Here is an 18960-nt window from a genome sequence, read left to right on the forward strand (position 1 = left end):
CCCTTTTATTGGGAAGACATAAGTTGCTTTTTATTTTTGTTTCTTAGTTTTTTATAGTTTCTGCTTAAATTTCTATTACATTTATGTTGACTTTTCTGAATCTACTCCATGTTACTCATTTTTTCTCATTTCTATCATTTTCCTTTAATATTTTCCATGGACTTTTGTTGTTGCTCTTGTACTATTTTTTTTTTTTTTAAACAGCTTGTTTGATGTTGAGGGTGGGGATCATTTGTCAGATATTTATGGGTCTTGTTCAAATAAAGCACTTATCGCAGGTGTTATACTTGGCTAGATTCTATAATTCTGGGGCAAGTTGAGAGACCATCAGAGTCAGAAGATGTTAGTGCTGGAGTTTTGTGAGTTTCCCAAGTCAACTCAGACCTGATTGGAACCTTGCCTCTAGTTGCCAGCACACCAGCCAAGCAGTTCAGCACCCCTGTAGTTATTGTCGTTCCTGGACCCTCCCCATGCTGCTGGGGGTCCAGCAGGCACAGGTGGCCTTGTTACAGTGGCTTACGGAAGAATCGGCAGCATAAATGTCCAGGATGACTGTGAAATAGCCATGCCGCCGAAGCTTGGTGAGGTGTACAGCAGTGCTTAAACCTATTCAATGTTTAATTAGCTACTTCTTATAAACCTTAATATATGTTTCTTTGTTGGTTAGTTTCCTGTATTTTTTATTGCTGTCAATGAGCATTCAAAGCATTTTCAGTTCTCACTTTCACTTTCCCTAATCAATGAGTTTAGGAATTATGCAAGTAAATATTTGAAAGTATGGGCGCTGAGGAAGGATCTAAGGATTCTTTCAGTAAGAAAAGTACAAGTAAAATAGGAGTCTTGATGTTTTTTATTCTTTAATACATACTACAGAGAACATCTTTTTGACTAGCATTGGCTTTTCTTTTTTTTTTTGCTATGTTAATGTTGGGGAGTATTTCAACCTTTTTTTTTTCCCTAAACACCAGTCATTTTGGATTTGTTCACCAGATTCTTAATTTTTTAAATATATATTTTTGTTATCTTACTGAGTCATTGTTTCAGCCTGTAGAGTTTGTTAGACTTGTCATTTCTTGGTGCATTTTCCCTCTCAGGAGCACACCCTGGCCTTTATTCCCTCTCAGGCGTGCCTCTCCTAAAGATCCCCCCACAAGACTCGCAACCAGGGGTGTACTGAGCAGCAGCAGCTCGTCCCAGGCTGACCCCCGAACCTGTCTCCAAGGCCCCCTTTTCTCTGACTTCTCAGTGGCCAAAGCAGCCCCGCCTGGGCTCTTCTTGCTTCTTCTATCCTAAGCCCTTTCTCTTTTCACTGTCCCAAGCTTCAATAAACGTACTGTCAAAAAAAAAAAAAAAAAAGAAAAGAAAAGAAAACAAAGTTGTCATTTCTTGTTTTGGCTCTCTTGGCTTTGTGTCTTCAAATTTCTTCAGGATATATTTTAAGTTATAGATAGTATTTTTATATGTTGAAGAGATAAGGCCAGAAACATAGACCTGTGGTTAGCAAATTTTGTTGGTTGACTTTTTGGTCTTAGATCAGTAAACACTTGGAGAAACAGTTTGGCTTTGTGGTGAGGAGTGGGGACTCTGAAACCGAATTTCCTGAATGGAAATTCTGGCTTCACCACTTAACTTCCTCACTGACATTAGGCAAAGTAAGTACTTTTGAAGTTCCAGCCCAAAAAATGACTTGAAGTTCTTTTTTTTAGCTAGCTTAGATCTGTCATCATTTAACCAGTGAATCTTGTGTTTTATTTTTAGGACTACTCCAAAAGAGTATTAAGATACCTGTAATATTTTATTATCTATAGTTCTCTCACAAAGAGAGTGTTTATATTCTTAGCATCTCCATGATTGCATTTGGATTCCTAAATCCTTTAAAGAATATATTAATAATTTTTTGAGATCCTGACATCTGCATCAGGCCCACTTCTCTGTTATTTATGGAATCTACTTCTTCAAAATTAGGTACAGTATTTGCTGATGTTCACCCTTTTGATAGTCCTTCATGATTTCTTGGAAGTAATCATCTCAGAAATCAAGTTAGTCTAAAGTATTTCCTACCTTTTATCCCAGGGTCCTGGAATATAACAGATTGTGTTAAGAGACTTGGATTTAAAGTACAGTGTTCACATTATTCCTAACCTGGTTAAGATTTTCACTCTATTCTGTAGAGGAAACAAGAGCAGGATAGGTTCTGACCTTAGATGCTTTCGCAGTCTTAGACATCTGCCCTTGACTTCTTTTTTAAGATATTAGACTGAGTCGCATTTTTTTTACCTCTTAGAACTTAAAGAAAATATGTATACTAAAATGTAAAGAAATGTATAAAATCTAGTATAGGCTGTAATAAAGATGTATATAGAGATATGTTACATATTGCATAAATTATAAAGATAGGTATAACAAAGATGGATTAATGAGAGGAAATGGGCAGAGAGATGAAATGGAGACACATGAGGGGTTGAAGTGAAGTGTAGATACAGAACTGCACTGTTCAGTAGGTGGCCAGTGACCACATGTACTATTTAAGTTAATTAAAATTGAATAAAATGTATGTTCTCAGCAATAGCTCTATTTCATATGTTTAGTAGTCACATGTGGCTCTTAGCTACTGTGTCGGGGAATACAAATGTAGAGCATTATCATTATCACAGTAAGTTCTGTTCAAAATGATAAAGATTGCTTAAAAGATAGGTATAGATTAAAAAATATAGGAAATGAAGAAATTACATTTACTGTATAAGATGTATGAAATTGCTCTAATAGGAAGAATGGTATGGGGGGGTCCCCAAATGGCTGTATTCTTAGACTGTGGTTTACTGACAAATGAGAGAAATTTCATCCTGGCATGTACACTCCTAAAGGTGGGAGCACTTACACGAATGCTCTATGCCCAAAAGTGGAACACCTTGAAACAGGAGGCTGGAACAACACACAGTGACTAAGGGCACAGCAGTAGAAACGGGGTCAGCTCCTGTACATTCCTCCCTCTTGGGCCAGGTAGCAGTGATGAGGCTGTATGGGGCTGGGAGCAGGGGAAACATGCAATGTCCCCTCCAGGCTGGCAAGACCCAGCAGTGATGAGGATCATCTATCTGGAACCAGTTGCTGGTATAGTCCATGTTTGATCTTGTCCATGCAAGCAGGTAGTACATACAGTCAGTGATTACATAAAGATAACATTGCTTGAACGACCATGCATTTTCAGAAAGGGAATACATAAGACAGCAGACTCGGGAGAACTTTCCCCTAGGAAATAGTTCATAGAAGAAAAACAGCAAAGTAATGTAAACTATTGAAAAAATGCTTAAATAACTGGAGATCTCATCCCTAATTAGTATCCATGAGAAAACGGTGTCCTCAGAGCAATGTTATGAAAAGCTTTGTACTTTTATTCTGTTCAATTACAGTTTACATTTGATATTATTTTGTATTAGTTTTAAGTATACAGCTTTTTAAAAAAATTTTATCTTCACCGGAGAACATGCTTATGGATTTTAGAGAGGGAAAGGGAGGGAGAGAAACAGTGATATGAGAGAAACATCTATTGGTTGCCTTTCATAAAGGCCCTGACTAGGGATGGAACATGAAACCCAGGTATGTGCCCTGACTGGGAGTAGAACCAGTGACCTTTTGGTTTACAGGATGATGCTCCAACCGAGTGAGCAACACTGGCCAGGGCTATACTTTTATTCTGATGAACAAAGGAATGTCTGGAAGTTCTAGGTAATAAGCAAGGAAGCAATTTAAACAATGGCATCAAAGCCACAATGGCTGTAAAATGACAGCACATGAGGTACTTTGTGAGAGTTTGGAAAACAGTGTGCTGATGAAGATTAAACTCAATATAGTAAGTCAGTCCTCCATCATTGCACATAATGCATTTCTAAAACAATGAAATTATTCTAGATTTTAGCAACAAAATCATGGAACAGTTTTTTTCCTATAGAGAGTTTACTTAACAAAATTCCTTTCTATAGTTATTGATGTTTTTTAACCCCTTCTTTATTACCTGAGATGTAAAACTAGTAAAGACATAGTCTAATTATTAATTATAAACAATTAATTTTAAAATAACACGTCCTCTTGGATAAGTAGGAATGATGTTTAGTAGGAAATCTAATCTTCAAGATTGAGTTTTTAGCAAATTGAACTGCAGATTGGAATGCTAATTTTGGTGGCAGCCCTGACAATTTCAGTCTGTCAAGCAAAAGATGTGTTAACAATTGGCTATCTTTTTTTATTTTTTTTCATGAAATGTGTAGAAATATCTTCATATTCAGATTGGTGGAACTTTTTTTTTGCATTTAGATTACTGGAACTTTTTGATGCTGAATCCCAATTTGAAATGACAATTTGTTCTCATTTTTCTTTAGTATGGAACACAGCCAGCTGAAGTCTAGGGAATATTTAAGTGAACCTAAACATTTGCCACTCTTAGCATGTCTGATTTCTATTCATGTTACTTATCACAAGTATCAGCACAGACTGCTGTACAAAAAAATGAAATGCTGACTGTAGCATCATCATGGGGTAGCTTTGATCTGTTTGCTAACTAATGTGTGAAAGCCTGAATTTGGTGTCAAAAAAGGCTGTGTAGGGTTATCTGTATATAGTGTATATACTTAGTGTATATTAAGTATATTGTTATATAATGTATATACATTTCACACAAGATGAACTTTGTGTGAAAGTTGGAGATGTCCTATAGATACTGCGGAACTGAAAATTTCACAGTACAGTTACGAATATAGACAATGTTAAGACTCTCCTTTGACTGTAGGAGACAGGATGAAGCCAGGGAACAAAAAGTAAAGGGAAAAAATGGACAGAAGGAAAACTGGGGAATGAAAGAAGGTAGAGAGGAACAAACAGGACAGCTCTCTTCCTGCCTGCCCAAATTTACTGTTGTGTTCCCCATGCAGTGGCTGGTATTATGTACATCAGATGGCCCCCTTTTCTCAACTACCTCTCTACCTAGGGAGGAGCGGAGCATCTAGATTCCTAGTCCTAGTGAGGTGTATTGAATTCTAGGATGTCAGCTTGGGCTCGCCTACTAGATTTTATTCTATAGCAATCCCATTTTATTGCCTCTTTCTGACTATTCATTGAGTACCATATCCCTCATTTGAGCTTGTGTAGTGAAATTTTTTTTAAAAACTTCATCAAGAAACTACTCTTGGAACCTCTAATATCTTCTTAGTTTTTAAATTCTTGGAATTCTTAAGTCTCTTGGATGAAATCTACCAATACTACATACAGGAAATATTTCCATACATTATGTATATGAAAAATTACCAGTGTCTTTATACCTATTCTGAAACTCTCCTGTTGCAGTTAAACTTCATTGTAGGAGAGAATTTAAAATTTCTGTCATAAAGTAATAACTAATACTTAGTGTTTATTCTGTGCCAGTTTTATTTTTATTTGCCACTATATGAGATGGGTACTATTTTACCTGTTTTATGAATGAGAACAGTGAGGCACAGAAATATTAATAGATTCAAAGGAAATTTGAAACAATAAAATGAATACATTAAAATTAATTAGCTCCTGATAACATTTTGATATATTTTCTTTAGTCTTTTAAAACTTATACATTAAAAACATTTTAAAATAGTTATTACAAGTGTTTAAAAACTATAGTCATACCAAATGTAGTTACATCCTACTTGGCTCTATTTTGGTTAGTCTTCAGTGAGTATGGAGTATGGATTAGAATAATGAACTGAGAATTATGTTCTAGAACTTACTGTATTGAAGAAATTTTGTAGTCACAAACCCATTTGTTTCATCCTCCAAAATGTAGGTATTAAACCTAATTTATAATATCTAAACTCTAAAATTCAGTGCTTTTAAATTTTTCTCTATTTCTTATAGTTGGGAACTTCTAAGTAGTTTAATTCAACTTATAAAAGCAATATGTGGAGCTTAAAATTTTTCTTACCTTTTCCCCCTTAAACTCTTAATCACATAAAAACTACATGTTTATAATAGGTAATAATAGGTAACTGAAAAGGCAAAACAAAAACAACTTTACATTAATCACTGAAAACAATCATTAATATTATGATGTATTTTGTTCCACTCTTTTTTTTATATAGTTCTGTATATTCAATTTTATGTTTTTTAACTCAATATCATAGCTCACCAGCATTTGTTGTATCTTCTGTTTCCTTCATTTCAAATGGGTGGAACTTAAAAATAATGAGGTCTATTTCTCCACGTTGAGACAAATAAGTTACACTTATTGGACCTATTGTTGGAACTAAGCTTATGTGACAAATTAGTGGGGGATGTTTACTGTCAAGATTATTGGATGTTATTTAATAAAAGCTATTGCCTCTACCCCAGTCCCTTCAGTATGCCATTTTAATTTACTGGGGGGTGGGAGGGGGGCGGGTATTACTGGTAATTATACCATGTAATTTGATTTATCTGCTCATCACTTTTGAAGTAAAATTTGTGTCAGAATTAGAAATTGCCTTTTTATATCTGCACACACCATGTTTGTTCAAGCAAAATGTGAACCTCTTATGTAGTTCAGGAGAGGCTGTCATTTAGACTAATATGTCAGACTTAACTAAAGTAAGAGTTCTTGGTAAAGCATTTCTCAGATCTGGTTTTGTTTAGATCACTGCTTCAACACAAAGCCTGTTCTATTCTTGGGATCTTTCTAAGAGCCAGTCATTTATGCCAATATGAAGTAAATTGGGCATTTTTTAAGATTAATAAACTTGATACATTTTAAAATTGAGATAATTTACATACAGTAAAATGTGCACATACTAAGTAGGTAGCTTCAGTAAAGTGGATACATTTTGATAACTTATTAGATGCTAAACACATACTACAGTAGTATGTTTCATATTCTAATTCCTAATGAAATTTTAGCTACCTTTTGATTTGGGAATATATATTGTTAAGTGTTCATTTGATTTTAAAATGTGTGTTCTTGAAGCATCAGAAAGATTATTGAATATGAGAAGACCATGGGCATTCTTAACCTTTGAATTGCCGAAAGCTTTGAGAAATGCACATATGGACACATTTGCTTACAACTTCAATTAGGGCTTCCTCTGGTACCATGGCTCACAGATTAATGACCTGTTGGTTCATAACTAGTGCACATAGAATGGGGTCTGTGTTGTCTTTCTCTGTTTATAAACTTCTGTCAATTACTACATTTAGATTCCTCTAAGTTAATTGCATTAATGTGGTCAGGCATCACTTCATGAGAGAAATCATTGGTCATGTAGCTATTAGCATGGTGACGGCTGGTGTAAGTAGTGTTAAGCTATCCTAGGTGTTCATTGAATGTTGGTTAAACCACAGCTGGATTTCTGTATTCAGCTGAATTCCACATTAGTAAAAGGAATTAACTTACCACAGTGTATCCAGAGGCAAGTGCCAAGATGGCAAAAGAAATGGAAACAGAATGCCTTGAAGAACAGTTAAAGGAAATGGGGATGTCAGAGATCAGGCTTGGGGATAGGCATGAGTTATGTGCTCTCTGTCTTTTTTGTAATAATTGCCAGTTCTATTCCTCTGGCTTAGAGATCCAGAGGTGATTTGAGGTTTACATTTTAATACTTATTTCATTTCATCAAGAGGTTAGGTGCCCCCAATTGCCCTTATAAGCAGGTTGCAAATTACTTCTCTTATTTAAAAAATTTTAATTCTGTGGCACATGTTCATTAAAAAGTACATATAAAGCAGAAAAACACACACCACAAAGAAATAAGAGTTAAGTTTTTGATGTATGTATGATATGTATGTGTACACACGCAGATACACAATTTTGGATTTTTATCCTACATAGTGTGAGCTGATATTAAATATGCTGCTGTGTAACTTGTTATGTTTTACTTTACAATATGGGATGAACATATTTTCATGCATTTGTGTGAAATTTCCCAATTGAAAACTAAGACCTGGAGAGTGGGTCAAGATACAAAACCCAGCAGGATGCTGGTAACAAGGAAACTACCTAAAATAAAATTCCACCATCTTTTAAGAAGGTAAAAGTTACACTAGGAAATGCTAACAAAGAAAGCAGGGGCCAGATTCTACTACCAGATTTAAAAAAATAGAATTCAAGGCCTAAAGCACACAGGATAAGGACGTCTACATGAATGTCTTTGCTTCCAATACATCATCACAGACTTATTTCTTACTCTTATTTCTTCCCTAAGCCTTTGCAACTCATCTGCTCCTCATAGCATTTCTTCTGGGTCCAAGTGCGTAATGGGATTGTCCTCTTTAAGTCCCTGGGCAGGTTGAGTTAGCCCATTTCTAAGGTTTCCTTCTGCTTCCTGGCTTACACCTTCTTTGGAAGTTTGAGGATTTCCTTCTGCCTCCTGTGGTATATCTTCTGAAGGATGGTCATCCTCGGCCTTTGGCATGTTCTGTGGTTTTCCCTCATTTTCTTCAGAAGACTTTTGCATGTTGAGAATTTTTCTATTATTTCCTTTTTGAATAAATCCTGCAGGGATCCAGGGAATTTTTCTCCTTCCCTCACTCAATTTGTGTTGCTCCCCAAAGACCAAGAGTCCTGAAAGAACCCGGGCCACCTTTCTCCTCCTGCAATAAGGAGCTCCAGATTCTTTGAAAGCTATCCGATGCAGAAGTTGGGTTAAAAAGGGCAGAAAGAACAGTGGACATTTACATGTGACAAGACCATTCTGCCAGTTAGAACTGCCTAATATGAAAGGACTATTCAAGAAAGTAACGCATTTCAGCCACTGCCATTACATCTACATCAAGCCTGAAACACAGCCCAACTCAGATTAATGTAAAACCTCACAAGACCTATTTGCCTCAGTTCCTGTTACCTGATAATCATTTTTCAGCTTTTGAAGAAATTACAGTGCATACTAAAAGGCAAGAAACAGTCTGCAAATATTTTTTTATGTGAGAAACAGACTCCTCTATGACACAAAATTTGGAATGATCAGACCAGGAGTCTAAAATAACTGATGAACGTGTTAATTCTAATGGAAAAGTAGACAGCATGCAAACCAGATATTAAGTAGAAATGGTTAAGAAAAAAATCAAATGCTAAAAATTAAAAAACTGAAATGAAGAGTATCCTTGAGGAAAATCTCAGTGAGCTTGACAATAGGTCAATAGAAACTTCCCAAACTGAAATGCAAAAAAGAACAACAACAAAAAAAACAACATTCAAGAAATGTGGGACAGTTGGAAAGGTGTAGCACACATGTACTTGAAATACCAGGGAACAAATGAAACAAATATTTGAAGTAATGATGGCCAAACACTTCCAGAAGGAATGATAAGACATCAAGTCACTGATCGAGAAACTCAGAACAAACACTAGGCAGGATACCAAAAAACTATAGTCTGCTCTAAGGCATAATTCAAACTGCAGAAACCTGAAGACAAAGGGAAAATCTTGAAGAAGCCAGAGGGAAGAAACATCTTACCTATAAGAGAAGAATTACAGTGGACTTATCAGCAGGACCATGTGAGCAAGAAGAGCCTGCTGAAAAGTTTTGAACAAAAACCACCAACCTAGAATTCTACAGTATATCTAGTCAAACAAGTGAAGACTTAAATAGTGAGTTTGCTATTGTTGGAGGTGGTCAAGAAGAGGTTCAAGGACAAGGATATTGGGACTAATGTTTGCCTAACTGCATTCTGTATATAAACTATTAGCACTGGGAGATGGTAGTATGTATTCCACAAAAATGTATTTCAGTGATGTTTGAGGAATGTTACAGACCAGATTCCACTCTTAGAGCTTCCCTCTGGATATGAACATACTGAGGATTGAAGCAGGAATGTAGCAAAGAAACTTAATTTTGCTCCCAAACAGCAGAGAACCTCTGACTTATGGCCTGTGAAATATGTTTCATGGGACACCCAATTTGGGAAACACCAGGCCAGCTTATCTTTATGACCCTGAGGTGGTGTGATTCTTTAGTAACTGGATAATGTTACTAAAGGAATGAGGCTTAAAGGCCATACAGAGGATGAAAGCAATTTAAAGACAGCACCGTGAAAGTAGAAATGTGAATTTCCACTGTTCCAGAATTTCATCTAGGATATCACATTACATTTATTTCTCATGTCTCCTTAGACTATTCTTGGCTGTGGCACTTTATTAGACTTCCCATGTGTTTTATGATCTTGATAGTTATGGGAATATTGCTCAGGGATTTTATAGCATGTTCTGCGATTTAGATTTGTCTGACGTTTTTCTCACTGAAGTTTCGTGTTTTGGGGAGGAAGGCCAGAGGTGAAGTGCCATTTTCATCATATCTTTTTAAGGGTACATTCTATCAACATGACTTATCAGGGTTGATGTGCCCTTGATCGCCTGGCTGGGGTAGTGTTTGTCAGCTTCTCTGTTGTAAAGTTAGTCCTTTTTCCCCCCTTCTCATTCTCTGGGAATAAGTCGCTATGTGCAGCTCACACATAAGGCCTGGAAATCCATGAAACTTTAAATATGAAGTGCTTTAAGTGAACCTTTTTAAAATACCAAATTACAAACAATTTTTAAAGACTTCATTTATTTTTAGAGAGTGGAAGGAAGGGAGAAAGAGGAGAGAGAAACAATGTGTGGTTTCCTCTTGCATGCCTCCAACTGGGGCCTGGCCCGCAACCCAGGTGTGTGCCCTGACTGGGGATCGAACAGGCAACCCTTTGGTTCACAGGCTGGCACTCAATCAACTGAGCCACACCAGCCAGGGCTACAAACAATTTTTAATCTAATTCTCTTACAAGGATTTGGAGAGCAGATATTTTAAATTGGTTAAAGATAATGACTGAGTTATTCAGGTAATGAATGTAAATAGTCTTCTCAATGGGGTGGATTATAGTCACAGCACCCAACGCATCTGTAGAGAAAGCTAGACTTTTCCCATGGGGAAAAAAAAAGTTAGAAATTTTCCACATATATAATCACTACTTTTTTCATTTTTTCTTAACACCAGGAACATTTCTGCATTGTGCCCTTAGCCTACTTCTCATTCTTCCTGTATGATGCCCAACCAGGGAGGGTGGGAGGGAACATACCACCCTCTTGGTTCATATTGGAATCATAGAATGTGGTGTGATATCATGGATAATTTAGAAAATCACATTTGATACAAATACATTTTTTCTGAAACTACAGATAACAAAGTTTGACAAGATTGTGGCTGATGGTGGGTGTACAGAAGAGTGGGGTAAGGATCAGACAAAATGGTTGAAGATGAAAGAGAAACACTGCCATATATACACTCATATAAACCTATGGCTCACACGCTCAAGGTTTTAGATAGACCTCCCATATCTTTATTTCCAACACAGAATGCTAGGACCACATTTCCACGTGCCTAGAAGTCCCAAGGATAACTCAATTTCCATGCTGGAAACCACTCTTCAAAGGAGTTTCTCCCATCTTAGCTATCCCAGATAATAAATAGCACCTCCGTCGAATCATTCATTGAGCCTGAAGCCTCATCATTATTCAAATCATAACTACAACCAAGTCCTACTGATTTTTTTTACCCCACAGTGTCTTCTGAAGGTATTAGTGTACACAGTATGGATTATGAAGTGCTCTATTACTCTTGATTCAGAGCCTAGTCATTTCTTTTCCAGACAATTGAAGTAAACTCCTTGCTGGGTTTCTTCCTTGGGTATTTTCTGTATTAGATCCACACTAATCCTCTCACAACTTAAATGTGACCATATCTGGTAAGGGAATTCACTTGGCACCATGCACTATAGTGGTAGTGAGTTGCCATGCACATATTCTCTGCACTTTTATCTTGCTGTTCCATTGACCTGTTGTGTTCTCCTTCCCTCTTCTCACTTTTGAAATACTTCCCTGAACTCCACTCCTCAATTCTTGTATGCCATAGAAAGCAGTTTTTGCATCTGATGGGACACAGCATACTTTATTATAATTTGTTTGCTTGCCCATTCAATTGTATATTCTATGTAAGGATTATGATTCATCTTTGTTTTTCCAGCACAGTGACTAGCACATACTATAATAGATGCTCAAGTGTTTGCTGACTGGCATGTAGTCATTTGAGACCTTCGAGTTCAGTATCAAATAAAAGAATGCTATGTGTGTTTGAAAAACGTAAAAAATACACAGAGCTAGAATTTCAGGTTCAGAGATTCAAACTGACATCTAAAATGTTGGTATGCAAATAAAGAGGTGCTATGTTACATGCAGGTGATATATGGAAAGCAGTTCTAAACCATGTTTATTTTCTGTGGAATTCCTTTTGACCCTCTTGTCCATCATATATGTTCATCACTGGGACTATAATACTTGCATTAACAGATACCAAATTGGTCTTTCCAGAAAGTCAGGTTAGGGCTGGGTGGATAGTACTCTTTGAGCTTGGTATTTACTGCATCTGGAAAGACCGGTTCACTTTCTTTATCCATGTGAGTTTTGCTTTAAAAATGAATTTAATAAAGTAGCAGAACTTGGAATCCATTTCCCCATTATAAACAATACTATTTATGATGCTTCAGTTTTCAGATTAACTCACAAAACCTTCCTCCACCTTTAACAGTTTTATTGAGATATAATTCACATACTATGTAACTTATCCATCCAAAGTATAGTGTTTTTTCCAGTATATTAACAGGATTTTGCAACCATCACTACAATCTATAATATTAGGACATTTTTGTCTACCCTAAAGGAAACCTCTTACCTATTTATACACCACCCCAGCTCAAGCTCTAAGCAGCCACAAATCTCATATCTGTGTCTAAATTTTTCTATTCTGTACATTTGATAGAAATGGAACCCCACAGTATATATGGCCTATTCAGCTTATTTCATTCAGCATATTTTCATGGGTCTTCCATGTTGCAGCATGTATCAGTACTTCATTTCTTTTTATGGCCAAATAATAGTGTAGGGATACACCATGTTTTTTTTTCTCTATTTTATCAGTTGATATTTAGATATTTTTTCTACTTTTTGGTGCTTATCAATTTTGTTGCTATGTACATTCATGGATGAATTTTTGTGCAGACATTTTTGGTTCTCTGTATATTTCTAAAAGAATTATTGGTTATATAGTAACTATGACTTTTGAGGAACTGCCTAATTGTTCCCCATCTTGGCTGGGCCTTTTTACATTCCCACCAGTGATGCAATTTAAAACTTTTAGGACTGTGTCCTGGATCGTACAGTTACCCGGTTTCTTCCAGTTTCGTCTTCGGGCTAACATGCAGTAGTTTACCACAGCTACTTAAATCTCCTGTTTTTAAGATGAAAGTAACAGAAAGCTTTTGACTACTACTTTTGATCCTAATTTGGCAAAGTGTGATTTCATGGGCTTAGTAAGAATGATCATCTCTCTTATTAGGATTATTGAGAGGATTAAATGAGGTCATATTTTAATGCCTAGCATATAAGAGACATTTAATAAATGGCAGCTTATGTTTACCATTTTTTGTGTGTATGCAGTGTATACACCAACTGGCTGAAGGCTTTTAATTGCCACATATCATTTGAATCAAAGGATTAAGGGAAATCTAAATTGAACAACAGCTTATCTGAATGCTAGATATCAGGGTGGGCAATAAGGACCACTAAAGGCATGTATCACATTGCTCAAAACACTTGGTTTCAAGAGAGGCAGAGAGTAATTGCTTTTAGCACATTCGAATAGCATCTGAATATTTTGTGCTGACTTAAGAGTGTTTTGGGTATTATTTATTCAAAAATGATTCAGCTAAGAACAGTGAGGCAGATATATGTTCTGAGGAAGAAACATGCTAAATGTGGAGATATATAATGCGATCCAACAGAGAAGTATGCATCTGTAATGTGAAATACTCTGGTGCTTATCTTCTGTATGCCACTCGGAGCTACTATGCTGGAACCTACCTGCTGTTCCAGTGTATATCACTGGTGAAGAGGAAAAGAGAAGAGGAAAATCATGTCTTAAGATTACACATCCCTATTAAACTCTTATTTATACTTCATTGACTATCACGATAGATTAGAAATGTAGCTGCATGTAAGACATTGGCAAGAATTCACACCTCTCTTGTGCCCAAAGTTATCTTTGACTTACCCAGCTTCCAATTTTGCTTGCTTCATCTGCCAGCGTGCCTAGTTCTCCATGCTCAGAACCCTTCTTTCCTTCATTCTCTTAGAGCAGTTGGGCTATAGTAATTCTAGACATTTCCACTACAGAGAATAGGCTACTTCCTTGTAACCCAAACTGATCATGATTGGTTTCCAGTCTCTCTGATTCCATGGGCTACTGTTTGTAGGGTTACCTAACCTTTTTTGTGCCATTGGAATTCTTTGGTGAAGCCTTGGACCCCTTCTCAAGTATTTTAAGTAGAAAATAAAATACATAGCATTACAAAGGAAACAGGTTATATTGAAGTACAGTTATTGAAATAAAATTTGTACATTAATATGTGCTTCTATGTTGACACATTAAATAATATTTAATGGTTGACCTAATGACCATACTTTCAAAGCAGTAATAAATGTAAACAGTATTTCAAGATAGCCGTAAAACACTGTAATGTAATCTTGAAGCAACTGGTGTCTATTAGAGACAAACTCACAGGTATTGACAATACTACTGTGGTTTTCTGCCAACATTCACAATCAAAAACAATGTTAATTTTCAGTTTAGGATTGTGAAAATGAATATCTAATTTGTCTTACCCAAGCTGAGGGTCATCTGAAAATCTTAATAATCTGAGGTTAAGCATATTAATATGCTAATTTTTTACATGTGTGAAAGAACAGTTTTAAGATTGTGGTTTTTCCATAAGAATAATAGAGTTTACATAGTTGCATATTTCCAAAGTCCCTCTTTTGATCCTAAAACTCACATTGTAATCATCTTTTTTTATTCAGCATTAACTGAATTTGTGCAGAACATTAGCCAGATAGCACTTCTCTGAACTGCCAGAATTCTAATGAAAATTATTTGGTATTACAGGAATACAAGCGCAAGTTAGCCAGAGTTTCCGTGGTGCGCAAAGAACTCAGGTCCCGGATCCAGAGCCTGCCAGACTTATCTCGATTGCCTAATGTCACTGGCAGCCACATGCACCTGCCCTTTGCAGGGGACATCTACAGTGAAGATTGATGACCAGTCTCTGCAGGGCTCAGGACTTTGCAGGAGATGGAAACAGGTTAGGTGGATAGTCCTGTAGTGTTATTTTTGTATATTGTTGAGAGTGACACTAACAGCAACAACAAAAAGACAAGTAATTTATAAAATTGTTTAAAATGTTGGTTTGTTTACTATTTTATTGGTAAGTTAACATGACTTAGTTTAAACAAAGTGATGATCTCTGTGTATTAATAAGCTCACAAATAGTGATTATTTTCGAAAGATGTTTTGTAAATTTTTTTGATCCAGGGCCTTGTGAGAAATTCCATGTTCCTATTGCTTCATGTATTTTCAAATACCTTTCTTTATTTTCATCAGTATCTAATCACTGTATAGTGTGTAATTCTGAAAGGGTAAGAGCTAATCAGGAGTTGGTTGAGACTTGATTATGGGATAGTTAGGACTTGATTGTAGAAGAGACTAAATGTTTTAATTTAATCTTCACCCTTCTCCCTGACCAAACTGTCAGTTCTGTGCCTCTCAATGCCTGTGATTCCTTATTCCTTAGAGGTCAGTCATTTAACACTAAACACAGGTGTCACTTAGGGTCAGACTAGAGCTGAGAGAGCGTTTCCACAATAGCACCATAGGGGTTCCCTTCCAACGGCCAGACCAGCCGGCGTAGAATAAGAGGAGTGATAAATAGGGGTCCCCCTCATTAAACTGTTTAGAAATAGCTGATTCAATTAGTATGGAATGCTTGGGAAATGTTATAAATTTTGACATTCTACCAAGAGGACAGCTTCATCCTGGAACTGACTTCTGTCCGTCAGATCAGTCTCCTTTTAACATAATTGATCCCTTTAACATAAAGCCATCTGTGGGATTAAGAGAAACAAATAATACTTTTATTATTCCCATAGCCTTTAACTTTAAAAACTATGGTATTTTTAGCTCTTAATATCTCAAGGACACTATTCATTAATGTTCAGTGAAGTAGCCTGGAACATTTTTAATGTTTCCTTAAGGTTTTGAATGACTGTATATTTGGAAATTAAGCAGTGCTGCGCTACAGGGTAGATCTGGTAAATATTATATTTGTATATTTAGAATTACCAAAACCGTGTACTTTTACCTTTTTTTTTAACCCTGTGTGTTAGAGCAGTTGCATGCTCTCCTGCTTTCTTCTTAAATCACATTGTTAAGTTATGGATTTGAACTCAGTGATGACTTAGGAGAAACATTTTTTTATTCATTACATATTAGACATTTTTCTTTTCATTGTAAGCAGATTCCAATTAGTCAATAAAATGTCTTTAAATCCCACAAGCCACTTATGTCTCACTAGTCTGAATGGCTTCACTCTTTCTTCCTCAGTATTAGAGATTATAGTTAAAATAAATTTATATGTGAAGGAGAATGCAAATATTTATTTTTAATAGCTAATAGTTCTGGAAACAGTGCTTTTTAACAATTTGACCTCTCTCCAAAACAGACACATATAAATGGTTCCCATTCATATATGGCTTATAGTCCAAAGTTTTTTAGTCACCTTTTGGGAGTTGGGGCACATTTTCTCACAGAAACAGTTGTTGTAGTTAGGTTCCCTGTGAACACCACCACAGAAAACTCACCTGGGAAGCGAATGCACTTAACAGTGGATGTGGTTCATGTCGGCATAAATTAAAGTAGTTGACACATTGTTAATAGTTACTAATAGTAGATCCTGACCAGCTTTGTAACATTGTCACATCACTAACTGAGGCAATGGTGTGCAGCTGCCAGGCTCACACATTGGGGGGTGTCCGTGTACCCCTGCCCACCAGTGTAGGATATGTAAGAAAAACTCAGCTTGGCGGGTGTGTGTAACAAATGCACAATTATAAAAACCTCGTTATACCTGTTAAAAAGTATATCATGTGAGTTTGTTTTTGTTGAAGTGAAAGCAAAAACTTGTGTATTAATTTATTTTCAACATCTTGACCTATTTATAATATGCTAGAGTGGTGAGTTATTCATTCAAAAAAAATTTTTTTTCATTTAAACTAACATAAACTGTGCTCCTGGGAGGATTTGAAATCTATTAGAAGTTTGTTGAAATATTTTCACCATTTAAGACAGACTTCTGAGATACTGATTTTAATGCCAGTATCTGCTCTATTTATTATAAAAATGCATTATTTTTTTAAAGAGCTTGATGCAATTTGTGATATGTAATAGTACTCAGCCTGAATCCCACCCCCAACCACAACCTGTGGCCAGTCCTCCTCAAACCTTCGGTTGTTGGGTAATTCACTAACTGTGAACACAAATGACATGGTGTGGTTTAGAAGTTACATTTTCAGCCTTATGATAGTTAACATGGTAAGCCTTAGCAGTAAAAAGTCTTCTTTTCTAAAAGATAGAGTACTTCTCAAGAAAGGGGGTCAGATGGGGGTATTGTAATACCAAATCCACTGTGTGTGTGAGGCAAACCACGCATCTCTGAGTGCGGTTGGGCCTGCCCCCTCAAAAGAAAAGCGTATCACCACACTTACAGTAGGGGAACTGTGGATGAGTGGACACCATCACTCTTCTCTCCACAAGCAGTGCAGAGAGCTCTCCGGAGTGGCAGTTTGAACAGATTCCCTGACCTTCCCTCTGCTCCTTCCATCACTATAAGTAAAAGAACCACATGGGGGAACCTGGGAGTCTGAGAAAATCAGCTCTGCTCAATAGCCAACCTCCCCTCTAGGAAAGCTAGCCCAGATGCAGCTATTTTGGTACCTTTCCTCACGTGCACTCTGAATCAGGGTTTTTCTGAAAGAACTTCAGAATCAGCAAAAGCTGGGATGGCCTGGCCATCTTGACATGCAAAATTAAAGGAACAAAAACTAGGTTGTCAGTTGTCACTAGATGAGCAACTTGCCTATTAGATGTTGAACTGGTTCTGAGAAATGAATGAAAAAACTCAAATACAAATTAATTGGGAAAGTTAGAATGTCCTTTCTGAAATTTCCATTGTAAAAATTGATATTATATGAAATAATGTAAGCTACTAAACTGCTTTGTATTCTATTAAGAAATAGCTCCTAAAGGTATAGTCTTGTTTCATAGCTGTTGCACTATATGAAAGATTTTTTTTTTTTTACGTGCAAACCCAGTTCTCTGTGTAGAAAGGGAGCATTGAGTTACCTACTGAATTTATTTATACAGAGCATTTGTTGCCCTCTGTAATTCCAGCCATCCACACGTGAGTGTCTGTTCTGAGGTGGCAATAGCACATGGGAAGATGAAGTTTCCCTGTTCCTTTAACCCTATTTGTTTGGCTGTATCTGATGAAAATATAAGATGTTCTTAATAAAGTTTTATGTTCTTTTTGAAATGTGTAGATTATTTTGGTGAATCTGATTAATTGGATATGGGGTAGGGAAGGAAGGAGAGTATTAGAAGTACTCAGCAACATTATGGTGGAGAAATGGCTGAAGGAGATTCCTTTTGCTTGGCCAGTGGTTCCCAAACTGGAGGGAACACTGGATCACCTGTAGGGCGTATTAAACTACTGATGGCTGGGCCCCACCCTCACAGCTTCTGGGGTAAGGCCTGGTAGTTTACATTTCTAACAATTTGATGCTGATGCCACTGGGTTTAGGGACTACATTTTGACAACCTACTGTAGACCAACCTTTGGAGTCTGTGACTTGCTTCAAATTTAAAATTTCAAGTGGTAAGATAATAAAGTATAGGTTTTATAGTTCTTTATACATAGCAGGTTCCTTATGGGCAGAGAACAAGACCAGGTCTCACGACTTGCTCAGGAGTGCTTAAGTGCTTTTGAGTGAACAGGTCACTTAGTACCTCAAACTCCTTTGTAGAACAGGTCCTCTCACCACACCTTGAATTTAAA

General features: G+C 36.6%; 1 protein-coding gene and 1 pseudogene across 2 annotated transcripts in view; one reads left to right on the top strand and one right to left on the bottom strand.

The window, feature by feature from the left end:
- Positions 1-17234, top strand: part of RPRD1A (regulation of nuclear pre-mRNA domain containing 1A) — a 48675-nt gene extending 31441 nt beyond the window's left edge. For both annotated transcript variants that reach the window (XM_090285647.1, XM_090285646.1), the window contains one exon: positions 14958-17234. In XM_090285647.1, the coding sequence (XP_090141773.1) occupies positions 14958-15107 (150 nt within the window). In that variant the 3' untranslated portion in view covers positions 15108-17234. The remainder of the gene's footprint in view (positions 1-14957) is intronic.
- Positions 8097-8447, bottom strand: LOC150002653 (transcription elongation factor A protein-like 8; annotated as a pseudogene).
- Positions 17235-18960: the final 1726 nt, after the last annotated feature.

The sequence above is a fragment of the Furipterus horrens genome, unplaced genomic scaffold, assembly GCF_987537825.1.
Source record: "Furipterus horrens unplaced genomic scaffold, mFurHor1.1.pri manual_scaffold_8, whole genome shotgun sequence".
Lineage (NCBI taxonomy): Eukaryota > Metazoa > Chordata > Mammalia > Chiroptera > Furipteridae > Furipterus > Furipterus horrens.